The sequence below is a fragment of the Bactrocera neohumeralis genome, chromosome 5, assembly GCF_024586455.1.
Source record: "Bactrocera neohumeralis isolate Rockhampton chromosome 5, APGP_CSIRO_Bneo_wtdbg2-racon-allhic-juicebox.fasta_v2, whole genome shotgun sequence".
Classification (NCBI taxonomy): Eukaryota; Metazoa; Arthropoda; class Insecta; order Diptera; family Tephritidae; genus Bactrocera; species Bactrocera neohumeralis.
The window spans coordinates 14,361,856-14,379,726 of NC_065922.1; the positions used below are offsets into that span (position 1 = coordinate 14,361,856).

Here is a 17,871-nt window from a genome sequence, read left to right on the forward strand (position 1 = left end):
GAAAGCAACTCTTCGGTATTTTTCTTATTATAAATATTTCGTTGTATCTAAACCGATATTTTGTTATCGATAAGTGTGTATTGCTCAACAAGTGCAATAACCATTGAATATTGCACAATATTATTGACGATTGCCCAGCTGTTGTCGTTATTTACTACAACAATTATGCCAGTAAGAAATGTTAACATTTTAGCAGAGAATGTTAATGAATGAATTAGCAGAGATTGTTTTCATTGATGCTTCTGTTAATGAAATTTAATTAACATTCTAGAATGTTAATGAATGAATTAGCAGATAATGTTTTCATTGATGTTTCTGTTAATGAAATTTAATTAACATTCTCGCTCGAGTGTAGGATAATAAAAATTCAAAGAAATTGAATTGATTAAAAGAAACTAAATATTACAACTGCATGTGCATTGTAAATTTTATAATTAAAATTTAGATTTTCAATTTTTAATTCCAACATTGTGCATATTTAATCTTTAATCCAAAACGTTCAAATTTGGAAACAAAAATGGAAAATCTAATTTTTAAACAAAAAAAAGTTGGAATTAAATTTTATTATTTTTTTTTAACCAAAAAGTTGGGATTAAATTTTATTAATTATTTTTTTAACCAAAAAGTTCGGATTAGGAAGAAGAGTTTTTGAGGTTATATTGAAAAATCAACATGCGGTAGACGCTCAATGATTTATTCCTCGTTTTAGTTAATAAAATCAAATTAATTACCTGTTAATTCATTATTTTTCTGTGTTTGTAATTTTAATAAAAAAACTCCAAATTTTTTTCGTTCTTTTCAAATAATTTTATTAAGTACCATGCTTTATTTCAGTTTTTCTTTACGTAAATTACAATTTCAAGTATTTTTTTAATTTTAACTTAAATAATTATTATATATATTTTAGTCAAACTCTGCTTAATATAACCGCAGCTATATGGTTTTGTAAATTCTAATAAGATTTTGACAAAAGAATACTTTGGTTATTGCTGTATATAGTTCTTTATTAGACTTTCACTTGTTATTGAGTAATTTAAGGCCATATTTTCCAATACACTCTGCTTATTAATTTATAATAAATATATAAAAATTACATGCGCATGCATGTAAAGCAAAAAACGATAGTATAACATCAATATTATTAACACTAACAACTACAAAGCGACATTTAATATTAGTTTTAATTGATCCTTAGAGAATTTCATGTAGCTAAATACTTTTTAATTAACATTAGTTTAAGTAGTTTAAGTACTTTAAATTTGTTTTTGTATTTGTGTTTTTTGTTTTTGTTACCTATTAATTTATTTAATTTTATAAGCCACTTTGCGGTTTGAAGGCCTCACCCAAACATACATAACTGTAATTCAAGTGTTCGTCATAATTCAAAACCAAACAAAAAAAAAACTAATTATATTTATAGTTATTTATAATAGTTTGCTTTAATTAAGTATTCTAATAAGTACATATCAATTGTATTGAAGGCATTTTACAGTTATTCGTTGCTTAAACATAACGCTTATTTATATATTATGTATTTAACTATGCTATACTTTAGATTTAAGTCTTTTGTTTTGTCAAGCATAACCTCAAAATTAGGCAAAAGTCTATGAAAATGTGTAAAACTACAATAATTGAGACAATAAATGACTTATTTTTATATGTATATGTATGTATGTATACTATTTGTATATAAATTTTGCTCAAGTGCAAAAACAATGTCTGCTTACGATTTTTTATGAATAATATTTTACAATGTTTTTTTTTTTATATAGAAAAGCTTTGGTATATATTTTGTGGGGAAATTTTGCACTTTTGTGCTTTAAAGTGGTTAAAATTGCTATAATTACAAATATTTATTACAAGTAATGCAAGTAATTATGATGTAATGCTTAAACGCTAACAGTGCTTATGTATTTCTGTTTGACAAGCAGCAACAGTGTTGGCGTATATATAGAGAGAGGTTGCTATAAAATTTTATAGTACATTGAAATCAGTTTGCGATTGCTTTGAATATCAGAGCAGCAGCAACATTTAAGTCTATTTTTCGTTGTTGTACAATAATAAATATGTTTTCGATTATTTTAAGCGCGTTAAAAGTAGTTTGCAGGCAAAGATCGAGTGCCAGTTGACCGTTAGTAGCTGCGCCGCCAATAATTTTCAGCTAAAAATGCTGCGAATTAACTTTTCCAAGCATTTTTGTGCGAAAATAATTTTGAGCGCGCTAAGCCAGCTGGCAGAAGATCTTTATTTAGTAATTTTCAGCAATAATTGGTGGATTTATAATAAATAAAAATTAAAAATAATAATAAAAAAAAATAGCTAACAATGCTACTTTTTAATAACTAATAAATTTATTTACTACTTTTTAACGGCAGCAAGTTGCACCCAAAATGCAACACTGCGTATTTTTGAATTAAAAATTAAGTATTTTGGCGCTAGCTGCCTGCCTTGCTGCTCAACGGCACCATATTTATAGCCGACTACCATTTTTACAATGTGAAATACCAACAAATTTTTTGTTGTAATATTTTGTTACAGTTTTGACTAGAACGAGACAGCGTAGAGAATGCCGAGCGTTGCTCAGCTACAGCTGACTCTCAAGTGAAAAAGTTATAAGCATTTTCACGCATTTTCATTTCCATTAACCCGACTGCACACAGGCAGCCACTGACGCGGTCGCTTACTTCTCCACACCCAACAGTTTGGCCGCTTCGTCGGGCGACGATAGCAATTTATTGAGTATACCTTGATCGCTGATGCCCAACAGATTGCCGATCAGATCGCTGTGTAGACCGTTCGGTTGTTCTTCGGCAATATTCTCCTTTTGTTCGCCAGCCAAGTGAGCGCTGCGCCATTCGTTGGTTTTGCTTAGCAGCTCCTGTATTTTGGGTGAACGCACTGTTGCCGCTGTTGCTGTGGTCGCCGGCGACGTTGTCGTGGCCGTAGCGGCGCTGGTGAGGGCAGCTGCAGCTGCAGTTGTAGATGTAGACGTTGGTGGCGTCGGCATTTGTTCATCGTCCGAAAAGTCCGAGCCACTGTTACCCATTGGCGACGCGCCATCGCTGCCGGCGGCGCCATTTTGACCGCGACTTGTGTGCTTTTTCATGTGTCGCAGCATGCTGTGCTTCAGCGTGAATTTGCGCAAGCAGATTTCGCATTGAAAGGGACGTTCGCCCGAGTGTGTGCGCATGTGTCGGCGCAAGTCCTCGGTGGACCAGAAGCGACGCACGCAGAAGGCGCAAATCACTTTGCGATTGGTGTAGGCCGGTAGTTTCGGCAGCAGCGCAAAGTTATTCGCCTCTTCGCCCACACGCCGCTCCTCGTCCTCGAGCAATTGCGTCTGGTTGGCTTCGGCATCGCTGACGATTGCGCCTTTGCTGAGTAGCAATGTGAACTCGGGTGCATGTTGCTTCTTGATGTGCTCCAGACAATTGAAGCGCTCGGCGAAAGAGTTCTCACACAAATGACATTTGTATGGCAAGTCGGCGTTGAGCTGTGAGAGATTCTCTTTGGCGCGTGCATCAGCTTCGGCGCTGCTGGTCGCATTGGCGGCCGCGTTCATTGAGACATTGAGCTGTTGTTGTAGCTGCGCGACAGCCAATTGTTTGAAGAGTTTGTTTTGTTGTTCCTTCTCCTGATGTAAGCGTTGCTCCTTCTCACGACGCTCGCGCTCCAATTTCACCTCTTCAGCTTTGCGTTTGCGTTGCTCCTCTTCGCGTTGTCGCTGCTGTTGTTCGATCTCTTCGACGGATTTTGGCACTGGTATCGGCTCGTTGACATCTTCGGTTGGCACATAGACCGACACCGCTGACTCAACGTCGCCATGTTTGCGCAACAAATGTCGATCACAATTGCTTTTGGTGGTGAAGAGCAGTGGACAGTGCGAACATTTGAATGGTTTTTGGCCGGTGTGCGTGAGTATGTGGCGTCGCAGTGAGCTGGACCAGGGGAACATGCGTTGACAGTAGGGGCATGAGACACGATTTGGCGCCAGACTATAAGCTGATTTCTTTTTCGGCTCCGCTGGTGCGGCTACGTCTTCGGTGCCGGAGTGATTGCTTTCGCTGGCGCTACCCGAAGCCACTAGACCCTCTTCGTCACTTTGTTCCATATGATTGGCTACATCGCTGGGGCGGAAATAGTTATTGAATGAAACGGCGTTGCTGGTGGCATTGTCTACCAGTTTGGCAACCGGCACCAGATCTTGCGATTCATCTTTGAAGGGTGAACTGGCGACCTCTTTCAGAAACTTGCCCACCGACTCGGCTTGTGCAATCATGGCTTTCATTGTGTTGGCTGGCGTAACAGGCGCCGCAGGTGCTGCCGGTGTCGTCGCTGGTGCAACCGACTTAGTAGGTGTGGGTTTGGCGGTAAAGTTTGCGTTGGATTTGGTGGTCGTTTGATTTGGTTTTTGAACAGTTTTCTTCGCCTGTTCCAATATGGTTTCTGCAACTTTTTTGGCTGTCTCATTGTGGGACTCATTGGTAGCAGGAGGTGCAGTCTTTACTTCCTCCACGACGGGTGCTGGCGCTTGAAATTTGCGCATATGTTCGAAGTGTTCGTTCGACGCTTGGAACTCTTCATCCTCTTCATTGTCGTCCAGTATTTCTTCGACGTCATCATCATCATCATCCTCATCAATAATCAATTTGGGCTCATCATCTTCCGCGTTGCCATTAATGTTCACGGGTTGACCCAAATGGTTGAATGGGAACTGGAGACCGTTTGGTGGACCCAGCGGTCCAATTGCAGCGCCGGCAGCATTCAGCAACATATGATGACTATTTGCAATGCTACTGGAGCCGTGTGCCAGCGCCTGTTGCAGCAAGTCAGTGTCCTTGCGCGCCTTCAGCTGCTGCGCCAGTATGGCGTATTTCACTTGCTCCGATATCGGCGCGGCGCCCAGTCCATTGCCTTGTGCTTGGGTGGCGTTATTGTGCGCTTGAGCAATTGCCGCTTGTAAATGGGAAATGCTGTTCATTGTCGTTGCACTGGTGGCGCCACGTCCACGCATGCTGTGGTGGCCGGTGCGGTGACGTTGTGCGTAGTACTGTGGGTGTTGTTGCTTCACGTGTCGCTCCATATTTGAGCGGAGCGTAAAACGCGCGGAACAATGCTCGCAGGCGAAGGGCCGTTCGGTACGGTAACGACGCTGCTTCTGTTTGGGCATCAGTACGCCGTTCTTGATCACCATTTTGACGGGGCCACCTGGCAATACCGTGGGTGGAATGTGTGAGTGACGTGGCATATTCATGCCGTTATTGGGTGGAGGTGGCGTCATCATGGATGTGGGCAACATTTGATTCATTATATTGGGATCTGGTGTGGTATGTGGATGTGTGTTTAGTTTGTCGGCCATTAGGGAGTTCAAATTCGGTAACATTGGTGGTGTCATGTTTGCCGAAGCTTGCATGCTCTTATTTAGGTCCAGACCGGGTGGCAGAAATGGATTAGCAGCAGTGTTGCCGCCAAACATCTGATTCATTAGTGGCGCGAAATCGGGCATGAATGGGAATTGTGCGGACAAACTCCAGAGTTCCAGCATTTTTGGCATATTTAAATTTTCCTTCACATAAGAAAATAGATCCAGCTTCTTTTCCGGATCAATGCCATTTTCTGTTACTGGTAAAGCTGGCGCGGCAATGGTCTCCTTTTCTACGGGCTTAGCTGTGGGTTTCTTGCTAAGATCCAAAACATCCATACTCAAGTCGATGGGTGCTGTCTCGCCGTGTTGCAAGCTGGACGGCGCTGGTGTACGTTCTTCAAACGAGTCATTGTAGCTTCCAACTGAACCGGTTGACTTGTCCAACAATTGCTCCAAACTCTTAACCTGTATCTTTATCGGTTTGGCAAGTGGACTTTCAGCGGTTAAGATTTCCTTAAGGTGTGACACGGGCGTCGAGCGATCTTTGGGATGATGTTGCTGATATTGCAACTCCATATCGTCATCGAAGTCGGGCGATGAGAACATATGCAGCTTTTTGGCGGGATCATCGCAGGTCGAGTCTTCGGATGGATGATATATAATGGCACGTTTGACCTCGTCGCGTGTAGTCTTCGCATGCCTATTACGCAAATGGCGTTCGCAGTTTGCCTTCGTAGTGAAGGCATAATTGCATTCGGCACATTCGTAGGGCCGATCGCCGTTATGTGTGCGCATGTGACGCACCAGCGCAGCCTTATCGCATATTGAGTAAGGGCACATGTTGCAACGGAACGGTCCTGCCGGCCCAACGGCACTTAAATGCACACGGTTGTGTCCCTTTAGCGCACGTAAGTTCGGAAAGACAGCCGTACAGAGCTTGCATGGAAACTCACCACGCAATTTCATTTTACGAAACTCCGACGTGAAGGCATCTTGCGCCTCCTCCTCATCCTTGTCCATGCTATAATTGCTGGATGGTGTGTTCACCGATTGCTCGAAGTTCTTCAGAAAATTGGATGTTGAGGACGACGAAGTCATATTGAGTATCGATTGTATATCGGCAAGATCTTTCGAGTCGTGCGACTGTTGTGAAAGTAAATTACTTGTCAATTGGTCTGTTGGCTCAGTGTCGGCTGCCTCAACTTTGATATCGGTATTGCTTACGTTCGCCGAATCCACTTCGTCGTGTGCGGAGTGCTGCGGCGAGGGCAGCGAGATCAAACTCTGCGCACAGAAAGGCTTTTGACTTTGCAGATATAGCTGACGTAAGAAATTGTTGCGTATTTGGTTTGTCTTATCCTCAATTTCGGCTTCCGTCAGAGGCGCTGCTACGAAACTATCGCTCAGACTGCGACTACGCCGCGCATGCCTCAACTCGTTGGTGTGGCAATCGCGCGCATGCAGCTCCAAAGCGTCGGCATTCTCAAAGCTCTGACCACATTTCACGCACTCCACCAGCGGCATCGGACGACTGCCTAGCAAGCGCTGCGTGCACGGATGCAAGCTCAGTTGACGGTGTGTGCGAAAGACCACCTCGCAGTGTCGGCACTTGGCGGGTATGTCCGAGTGCTCGCTGTCCAAGTGGTTGTCCAAGGCGCGTGTATCGGCAAAGTCAGCCGCATTGCATACCGGACAGACGGGACAAGCGAAGTACGGCTTCTGCTCGACGTCCTCATCATCGTCATCACGTTCATCTGCCGACATGGCCGATGCGGAAGAGGATGCGCTGGCTTTTGTGGTTATCATCGCGCTGTCATTATTATGCGCGACCATGCGCGCATCAACCTCATCCACATCCTCGCCGATTATGTTGTTGTTTATGGTGGTCTTCACGCGTCGCTTCGTCGCTGTCATCATTGTCAGACCGTCAGCTTCGGCGTCCGCGTTGTCTTCGTCATGTTGTTCACTACTTTTACGCTTAAAGTTACCTAAACGATTACGCTTCGCGTTCATATTGTTATTGTAATTATTTGTGGCATTGTTGTTAATATTGTCGCTGTTATTGTTTTTGTTGCTATGATTATTATTTGAGCTATGGCTGATGGCACTTGATGAGGAGTCTGTTGAGCAACCGCCGTCACTTTCGCAACTTTCTACGCCACTACTGTGTAAGCGTTTACCATTAACACCTGCACCGATGGTCGCGGCGGCGTCACCACCAGCTTGCGCAGTGGCGGCCGTACTGCCGTCGTTCGTCAACGCTAAGGCCTCGGCTGATGCTGTTGGTGTTTTGACGCCTTCACCAATCAAGCCATTACCTAATTGCGCATAATTGTTGGTGGCTGAGGCGAAAGCGTCGGTTCCGCCACTGCTGGCGGGCATACCGCCGGCATTGGTGTTGTTATTGTTGTGACTATGACTGCTTTGCTTTGTTCCATTCGAGTTGCGGCGATGATGATGATTGTGCTGATGCTGCTTGTGTGTGCGCATGTGCCGGTGCATGTTGCCGTTGGTGGTGAAGGTGAGGTGACAATATTTGCAATTGAATGGTCGTTCGCCCGTGTGCACCAGCACATGCCGATCCAGTGAGGAGGCCGACGAGAGCACCTAAACAGAGAGAGAGAGAGAGAGAGAGTAGAGTGGAAGAGAAATGATTGAAGGAAAAGAGAAATTTAAATAATTGTATAATTGGTAAATGATTGCATTAGAAAATATGTTGGTTCCAACAAAAAATTGTGCCTTATGTCAAGAAAGACGCGTGATTTACTCAGAATTCATTCAAGTGCTTCATAGTTTGATATAATTCTCAAACGGTTTAGAAATTGTCCGAATTTAGAAATATTATTGAAAATAGCAGCAGAAGATTGCTCTGTCTTATGGTATTCTACTAAATCTTAGAGAGATTTGAAGTTACGAAAGTGATCCGAGACCATTTAGAAGCCCAAATTATCTTAACATGACTCTAGCTCTATTGTTTACTGTCCAGACAAGAGAGAAATAATAAAAAACCTCATTTTAATTTCCAAAGCTCAAAATTTCCAAAGCAAAAACCATGTAAGAAGCGTCTTATGAAGCATAATCAGTTGTAAATGAAAAATTATAACGAATAACGGAAAATCCAATGCCTTGAAGCTTCAAAATTGAGCCGAGGCTTTGTGGAAGCCCAGTTATCTTAATTCAAACTCTCTAAAAATCAACTAAGAAGATTCGTAGGAAGCCTTATTAACTGTAAATGAAAAACACCATTAAAAACCGCAAACTCCCAATGCTCTCTTCAGTTAATTGAAGCGTTCTTTCATAAGGACATATCCTTTTTTAAGAACTCTAAACAAATATTACTTAAAACTCTTATCTTACAATTATTACACCTCAAAATCGCACTTACCTTGGAGCAAATAGCACATGTGTAGTTCTCCGTATCGCCGGAGGCGTAATTGTGACAGCGTATGTGGTTTGTGAATTCGTGACGCGTCGCCGACACCACATCGCATATGGTGCACACGAACTTCATGTCCTCGCGTTCCCTATCGCCAATACCCGATTCGGGACTGGACACCGAGGCGGAGGAAGCAGCCAAACCGGCGCCACAGCCACGCGGTGAAGAAGCAGCCGACGATGAACTGTGCGAGCCTGTCGCCGACACCGAACCCGATGCCGACGCCGATGCAGAGATTGAGCTATGCAGTGTCGGCGTCATGTTAATTGCAGCTGTGGTGCCTGTTGTCGACGTCGTCGTCGCGGCTGCCGCTGCCACCGCAGCTGCCGCCGCCAATGACACTGCCGAGGCATTCAGGTAATGACTACTACAGCTGGCGTCCACAAAGCCAGACTCATTATTGCTGGACATTTGTTCGGATGCAGAATTGCTGCGATTAAAGCGAAATTTCTTGCGCAGCGAATTGGGATCGTCCGCATTGAATTCCAAATGTACGCTGGTGCGTTTGTCTAGACGTGGCGCTGTGCTGCGACGCTTGTGATGACGCTGTGATCTCGAATTGTGTGCATTCGACTTGCCAAGGCACTGTTCGTCGGGCGACTCCTCATCGTCATCGTCATAATCATTCGCCTCATCGGAGTCGTTGATATGTCGCTGCTGATGGGGTAGCACTGGCTTGGTGGTGGCACCACAGCCAACAGTTGCTGTTGTGGCATTTGTGTTGTTGGCATCTTTTGCAAGCATATCATTGCCGTTGGCTCTGTTGTTGTTGCTGGTGCTGTTGGTGTTTGTATGCGGCGTCGATGTGGCCGATGAGTGTGCGCTGAGCTTCTTTGGCGTGCGTCCCAAATCTAAGTGCTCCAACGATGATTCCGAAGTCGTTGAGTCACGTCGCTCCATTTTGTTGACGCTCGTTTGTATGGCATCCAATGCTGCTTGTGTGCTGGCGGCTGCTGTGGCGAGCATTTCGTTGTTCTTATTCGATAAAATTATGTTATGTTTTGATATATATATGTGTGTGTGCGTTGTATGCAGGCGCGTGCCGCTGTTTGATTGGTTCGAATTGTTGCTGCAGCAGAATTTCTTCAGTTGCTTTTTATTTGCTCAAATTTTTTGGTTGAGAAACTGAGCTATGCGAGACGAGACTGAAATAAATCTGAAATGAGAGCGGAAATAAAACGGTAACGTGATTAGATTCTTCGATCTGTGTGCGTTGAGATGAAAATATCTAAAATGAGCTGACAAGTGCGGCATGACAAGGTGGCGAAATTGTAAAGTTTTGTGTATATTATATATATGTACATACATATGTACATATGTATTTTATATGTATGTGTATTTATTATATAAATGCAATTATTGTTTATATGTATGTATTTAATGTATGTATGTATGTATATACAAATTTAGGGTTTTCCATTATGCAATTTTGCCTTAATCAAATACATATGTGCATACATATTGACCTATATATTGGCCTTATCGCCTTTTAAAATAACCGCAAATATTTACATACATACATACATATATGCTGTCTGACAAGCTTACAGCTTCTGGGTAGCGCTGAGAAAAGTGTTTGGTTCTTTATTTTATTTTTAGTTGAAATCTTAATCATATTTGATTTAAAATAAAATATTTTCTGACTCATAGATTCCATATTTTAATACTAAATCATTTAAGTAACAAATAAAAACAACAAAAACGTTAATAGCTTGCAGATTTAAATACTAAATAATTTAAGTAGAAACAAAAACAAAATTATAGTTCTAAATACAAATAAAAACAAGCAAAAACGTTAACTTCGTATACAATGAAGCTATAATACCCTTCACAGGTGCATTTTTGTAGCATAAAGGTAGGCTTCTTGGGGAAAAAGATAGGTGTGTTATACATATCCATGTATTTACATGCATACATACATACATGCATATGTATGATTGTGTGTAATAATAATTTATAATTTTTTAACATTTTACTTTCAGTTACAAAAGTCTATGATAACACATTATACTTGTATGTACATGCATAAGTATATGATCAAGACGTAAAGTCAATTAGAAATATGCAGATTTACATAAATATGTATGTATTTCAGAGAAAAATCTTATATAAAATTATCTACATATGTATATAAGGCAAATAACGGTATTGTACAATATGTAAAAAAATATATAGAGTAAATACATTGTACATACGACGTACATACATATACATATGTATACAAGTATTGCATTCATACCGCTAAAAATGTACCAACTGTAATACACATGTCAACATGTACACACAAGTACACGCATGCATATGCACAAAAATATGTCACAATAAGCCTCTAACAAACGTCGTAAAAGCAAACAAACAAACGAACCTTCGAATCGTTGCGGCTGTGCAGCCATTGGCCATCATTGACAGCCGTCGCAACGGTAATGTCTTTTGGGACGTCTTCGTATTGCTGCTTCGGATGTACATTCATACACACATACACACAAATACATTAGTACATATACGTGTGTGCAGCAACAAATAAAATAAATACATATCAAGTTTGAAATCTACGAATGCGACGAATTCGATCGGGTAGCTATTACATGTGTACATACAAACATATGTACCTTGTGATTAGACAAGAGAGAGCGCAGTCTGCCTATGAGTGTTATCTTGTTGGCTACTTTTCGTGCTGTATATGTGTAGTAGCGCATGTATATACATATGTACATATGTATGTATGTATATTTGTGATTACTTGCTTACATATCTACATATAGGCATACAGGCAGGTGGCTGAGCAGAAATAAACAATTAGAAAATATATTAGCTAGCTTACATGGGATAAAATGTAATGTTGAGGATGCGAAATCAATTTAGATGGGCTGGAGCATATACAGGTTTCGTTTAGCTAATGGACAAGTGTGTTTGTGTATGCAATTAAAATGTAACAAAATTTAGCATAATTGAGTTTGCAATAAATGAAACTCAATTTTTTTTTTAAATAGGCAAGCTTCATATACCCAGTTCAGGGTATAAAAATCAAATTACATTCAAAAAAATACTTTCGATACAACTTATGAGGGAGTCTAAACATTGAAACTGATTTCCCGACGGTAAAGCTCAAACACATTCACCTTCCATTTAGCTCGGAATCTTCGGTAATTATCAATTTATAATGAATTTAAAATGATTCAGACACTTAAAGAACACTTTAGTATATGTATATATGTATGTAATGTATATGTATGTACATAAGTATCTACATACTTATATCTATGTATATACGTGCATACAATTCTTATAAGCACCCATATGTAACTATACATATATGTACATATGTGCAATTTTTGTTTTGCCTCGTCAATATCGCTGATAAGCCTTCATTGATTTACATATACATGTATGTACATACATACATATGTATATGTATGTACTACCTCAGCAAATTCTTATCTATCAACATATGACTGGGCATTAACATACGTTTATAAGTAGATACATATTTTGTGTGTAGATACATATGTACATATATGTATAAGCAGCTAAGATTATAACTTTGGTTGGAAAAGTGGAGCGTTGAGTCATGTACAAGGTAAAATAAATTAGATTAGAACTAATTACGTATGTATGTATATTGATTTCCCGGCCGAAAAAGCTGCTGTTAGCGCAATTATGAATATGTGATGGTACATAACTACCTTTATATGTATGTATATGAGCTATACATAAATAGTATACATACATATGTAGGTACATATATTGTCGCAATGGCCGCTGGGCGGATGCAATTTTGTGAGCACATCATAAACACAAATCGAAATCTTATTGCTACAGGTATACTATATAGCTGCATCATGGTTACAAACGAGTATCTCGCCAACGTTAATAGAGATTCGAAAGCAGTAAATATTTATGTATGCATAAATATAATTGTTTTTATTAAATTAAACGTACATGGCTGAAGCCGCTTTGATAAGCGTGGATAGTTTTATATACATACATGTATGTTTATGCACATATGACGAGGGGAGCTTTTATATACGAAACCAAAGTGATCTTATTAGAAAGGATTATTTCAATATATTGTATATTGTTTGCGGCGGCAAAAAAAAAAATCACAAAAAATACTTTTGCAGAATAAAAAAACGATAGATTTGAAAACCTTTCACAAATGAAGAAGAACTGTTTTGAAATGTTTTATACCAAAAAATAAAAAATAAAAGAAATTATAAAAAAAAAATTTATTCTCTCTAATTATGGATTTTTTTATATCTAATTATGGATTTTTCTTATCTAAAAATAAAATATAAAAAATAGTTAAAAAATTATATTAAATTTTCTTTAAAGCTTTTATTTAATTCTGCTTTGATACATTTTTTAATCTTTATAACTATTTTCTCCTCTTTCTAATTCTTTATCCTTCATCATTGATGCTTTGAAAAATATATTTGCATTAAACGTTTTTTTTTGTTATTCATATGTATTTAAATATCTTTTTGAGCAATTTACAAAGTATCGTTTTAAAAATATAAATAATAAATAAATTCTTTAGCAATAAATCAAAAAAATTTGTGCTCAAAAAAAAAAATTAAATATAAAATTGGTAATAGAAATTTTTTCGAAAATAAAATTTTTATAAAGTTTTTAGAAATAAAACAAAATTTTTTTTGCTCACAAAAAAATAAAAATTTCAATATAAAATTGGAAATAGTATTTTTTTCGAAAACTTAATTATGCAAATTTTTTCAAAACAATTAAGAAAATTTTTTTAAATGAAATTAAAAATTTAAATCTTAAATTAGAAATAGAAATTTTTTCGAAAACAAAATTTGTACAGTTTTTTTAGAAACAAACTAGAAAAGTTTTTATTCAAAATTAAAAAAAAGAATGTAAAGATATTGGAAATAGAAATTTACAAAACAAATAATTATTAGGTCTACAACTTTGCTTTTGTAAATTTACAAAATAATTTTCTTTTGTCACAGAATTAAAATAAATTTATTGTGATACTTTAAAAAATATTAATATTAATTAAAAAAAAAAAAAACTAAAAATAAAATATTTCGCTAATTAGATTTTTCAATGAGTCTCAAAGATTTATTTTTCAAGTATTTATTATGGTATACATAGAAATTGTATTTGCAGATATTTGCAAGGCATTTACAAAATTTAATTTACAAGTTTTACAAGTTGCATAAAAAATATTTTTATAATTTTATATTTAATATTTTTTTTTTAAATCGAAATTATCTCAAGGCTTGCTGACAATAATTAAAAAATATTTTTATATAAAAAATTAACATAAAAATAAAAAAAATTTATGAAAATATATTTTATTTTTATTTTTTTTATTTTTATATTAATTTTTTTAATAAAAATATATTTTAATTGTTGTCAGCAAGCTTTGAGATAATTTCGATTCTAAAAAAACCTAATTATTTTTGAAATTGTATATTAGACGGATAATACAATATAAAAGAAGCCGCAAATAAGTTCACAAAAATCTAAAAGCTTATGTGTGATTGGATACTAGCTATTAGAAATAGATATTATTATTTTCGTTTCATTTCAACAGTTTTTTAATTGAGTCAGTTTGAGAATTCTGATTATATTTTATATTTTGTTGAAGTTGACATTGATTTTAAAGTCAAAATAGTTAAAGAGTTTTAATATCTCCAAGATTTTTCGAAGTAAAAATGTTATAAGCCAATCTAAACTTTTTGTGTCAATCAAGAAATGTCAGCACTTTGACGTTATTTTATATACATATTCAGGAATATAAATATATATACTTGTATATTTTTTTATATTTTAACCCATCTGCCATATATGTATGTATGTACCTATACACATCGTCACCTAAAATACAAAATTAAGTAACATCACTTTTCACAAGTTTACAATCGAAGTAAAACGGCATAATAAAAACCACTCATATTGAAACAAAATTTGAGTTTTGGTTATAAAATAGTTACATATACATACTTATATTGGTTACTTTATCTGACAGCTATTTTCGATTTTTATGATGATACGTTGTTTTGCATTTTAGGTGACGATAAACTCTGTTCATTTTGTGAGATCTATGAGTTCTATTCGAAAAAATATATACATATGTATGTATACTTTTGTTTTTTTTTTCTTGAGTTTTATTAGTAATTAAAAAAAAAATTTAACAAATTTATAATTACCTTTTTGTTCGTTTAGCTTGAAATTGCTTAGCAGTTTTTAATCCAGCGTGTTTTAATACAAATAAACATATTTTTGTTCGATTTTTGTTTCACACTCAAAATTTCGCTGAGTCACAGTAAATATTTTGTGTTTTTCTATGCGTTTTATTCTTATTATATATTTGCTTTACGAATAGTTAGCGTATATTTTTAGCTGCTGCAGCAGCGTGCAATTAATTGTTTGGTTATCCTTTGGTAGGGCGTTACACAACTCCACTTTATACTTTTATATATAATTTTTTTGAATATGCATATTTTATTCATTTTTATTTAAAATTTTTGTTCGTCATATTTTTTAGGAAATTAATTTGATAAAGTAGTGAGCACTTCTCATATTATGTTATTGCAGCAGCGGCGCACAAATTCCCGATGAACACTTACAACTTACACAAAATATTTTTTAAATATTTTTGCTTAAAATAATATAATTCGTAGTCTTATTTTGTAATTTTATTTTATATTAAATTTTTTCTAATTTGTTTGTGAGCATACACAGCACTTGATTAAATTGTTTTATTTTATTTTTCTTATTGAAGTTCTAATGTGTTTCCGCTTCTGCTGTTTATTTTTTGGTCACTTCACTACAAATTTCATGCCACTGAACTTAAGCTGAAGCTGACTGATGGGCGAACCCGATATTTCGAGCTGTGGATGTAACCACGTTCACGGGCGCACACGGAATGATACATTCGCCGCGCGATGAGTTTGATCGAAGTAGCGCTCAGCTCTGCAGACGACGCTTCAGTTTAGAGCAGAGCAGAGCAGAGCAGCGTGGTGCGTCGCGCACGCAATGAAGGCTGGCTGCAAGACGATAAATTTCATATACGAAACACCAACAAAAAAAGACGTTGTTGAACACGAGCACAAAAGATGGGCGCGCGTGGAGTAAGCCGGAGACGCAATTGAAGGCAGCTAAAGCAATGTGTGTCTGCTTATCTTTTTCACTTTGCTGCTGTTGTTGTTGTACTTATGTATATACGGTATACCAAAAATTGTTGAAATACTTTTTTGTAACACTTTATTGTTGTTGCTGCAGTACACTATTACTTCGTTTGGTGGTTTTAACAACAAGTTCGTAAGTGCATCCGACGGTCGATCACAGAGTGCGCAAGCAACACTTCCTTTACCGTTGGCCAGATGAAAGACGACTGTTGCGAGAGCCCAGCCACGGAGTAGTATTTAAAGAAAATCGTAAAAGCCAGTTGGTGTGCTGCTGAGCGCATGGGTGAGGTGGATGAATTGTGGCAGCGCGTCTGCGGCTGAGTGTGTCAAGCAAAGGGGGACGACCAGCGACCAGCGCTTTCAACAGCAGCACACAAACAAATCCAACTAATCCCAATTGAGAGTAGCAGCAGTGGTGAGCAAGCAACTATCACAGGCGCAACATCACTACAACAAAAACTACCAGTCGTATCGAGTGCCGAGTCGACTGCAGTCGACGTCCAACCCCAGTTGAACTGTTGAGTCTGACTGATGGCTAGTTGGATTTAGCTGGCGCGCAGAGCCGCAGAGCATAATTACACACACTTGCATACAAACCCACATACAGATACGGCAGCGTTCGCGCTTATGTCAAGAGAGCGCGCGCAAGCAAAGAAGTAATCGGAAAAAGCAAAAAGAAACAAAGCAGAATTATCTACGCTGGCCAGCGCTTGCTTGTGTTAGTTGGATGAGACGCTGTAGATAAACTACCGCTCTCAAAGCAGAGGAAACGGAGTGGTTCTCGCAGGCTGGCGCGCTGGCAGCGCTGACGCGATGCGACCACAGCACGAAAGGGGAAATGATGCATTCACATGCCTGTATGTGTGTGTATGTGTGCGTTGCTATCAGAAGCAGCCATCATTGGAGCTCGTGGGCTTTGCTGTGTGTGAGCGCGCCGTGGAGAAAATAGGATTAACTTTCGGCGATGTCATCACGCGGTGGAGTGTGCGCTGCAGGGATTGGGTGCGCTGTGAGGAGCAGCGCCAGCAGCAGCAATGGCACAGCAGATGTGAGAAAGCCTATATTGGGCGCGCACATACGTGTTTCGAAGATATGTGTGCTTACACACACACAAAGAAGTCGCATATATTTACATAAGTGTGTGTGGTATAAACCGCGGCGCGTTTGCTTTTTGGTCTATTTGCGTCTGTTTGCTTTTGTCTCCACAGCGCGGAGATGGTGCAAGATGGAAAATTTTCATTTTGCCTTGTGTTTGGGCATTAAGCAGTGCAGGAGTAGCATAGCTGCTAGAATGCTGCGCTGCCGCACGTGGCCAATGGGCCGAAGCGAGACAGCAGCAACACCAATGACGTGGCCGCGACAGGAAATGGAGGATGGTATTGCCCTTCGCTGCGGATTAAGAGGGCAGTGTCTCTTGATTTGCTGCTGAGAAAATGAAAAATGAAAGAACATATTTTTTTTTTGCAGAAATCGATGTGCCAATGACGTTTATTATTGATTTGTTTATTTTACGAGAAAAATTGTGCTGCGTTAAAATAAAAAGGTATCTTAAGCCTCTCAGCATGAATAACTCATATTTCGTATATCTATGTGTAGGAAGCAATTTAGAGTTTGGAAAATTTCTTATAAATAATATGGAAACTACTGCACCTCTCCGAGCAATTTTTTTTAAATTGATTTGTCGCTTGTTACTGTTATGCTACATTACAGTTATCGAATTTATGCTTAAGAGGGTTGTCTGTCTTACCGGTTTGAAAAAATCGATTTCTTTGATATTTTCAATGTAGATCTACTCGTAATTTGAAACGTGTCCTATAAAGAATTTCATTGTAAGCATGCTGGCTTACGTGATATCGAGCCCCAAGATCGGTCCCGCGCTTTTTTTCGAAACAGAATTTTTCGAATTTGCTGCA

The 17,871-nt window shown here is 38.3% G+C and overlaps 1 protein-coding gene across 1 annotated transcript; it reads right to left on the reverse strand.

Moving 5' to 3' along the window:
• Positions 1-803: 803 nt before the first annotated feature.
• Positions 804-16,473, reverse strand: LOC126758149 (uncharacterized). Its single transcript, XM_050472241.1, has 3 exons — positions 14,978-16,473; positions 8,751-9,957; positions 804-7,972 (listed from the first exon to the last, which is right to left on the reverse strand). The coding sequence occupies exons 2-3, from the start codon at positions 9,765-9,767 to the stop codon at positions 2,681-2,683; spliced, it is 6,309 nt and encodes a 2,102-aa protein (XP_050328198.1). The 5' UTR covers positions 9,768-9,957; positions 14,978-16,473; the 3' UTR covers positions 804-2,680.
• Positions 16,474-17,871: the final 1,398 nt, after the last annotated feature.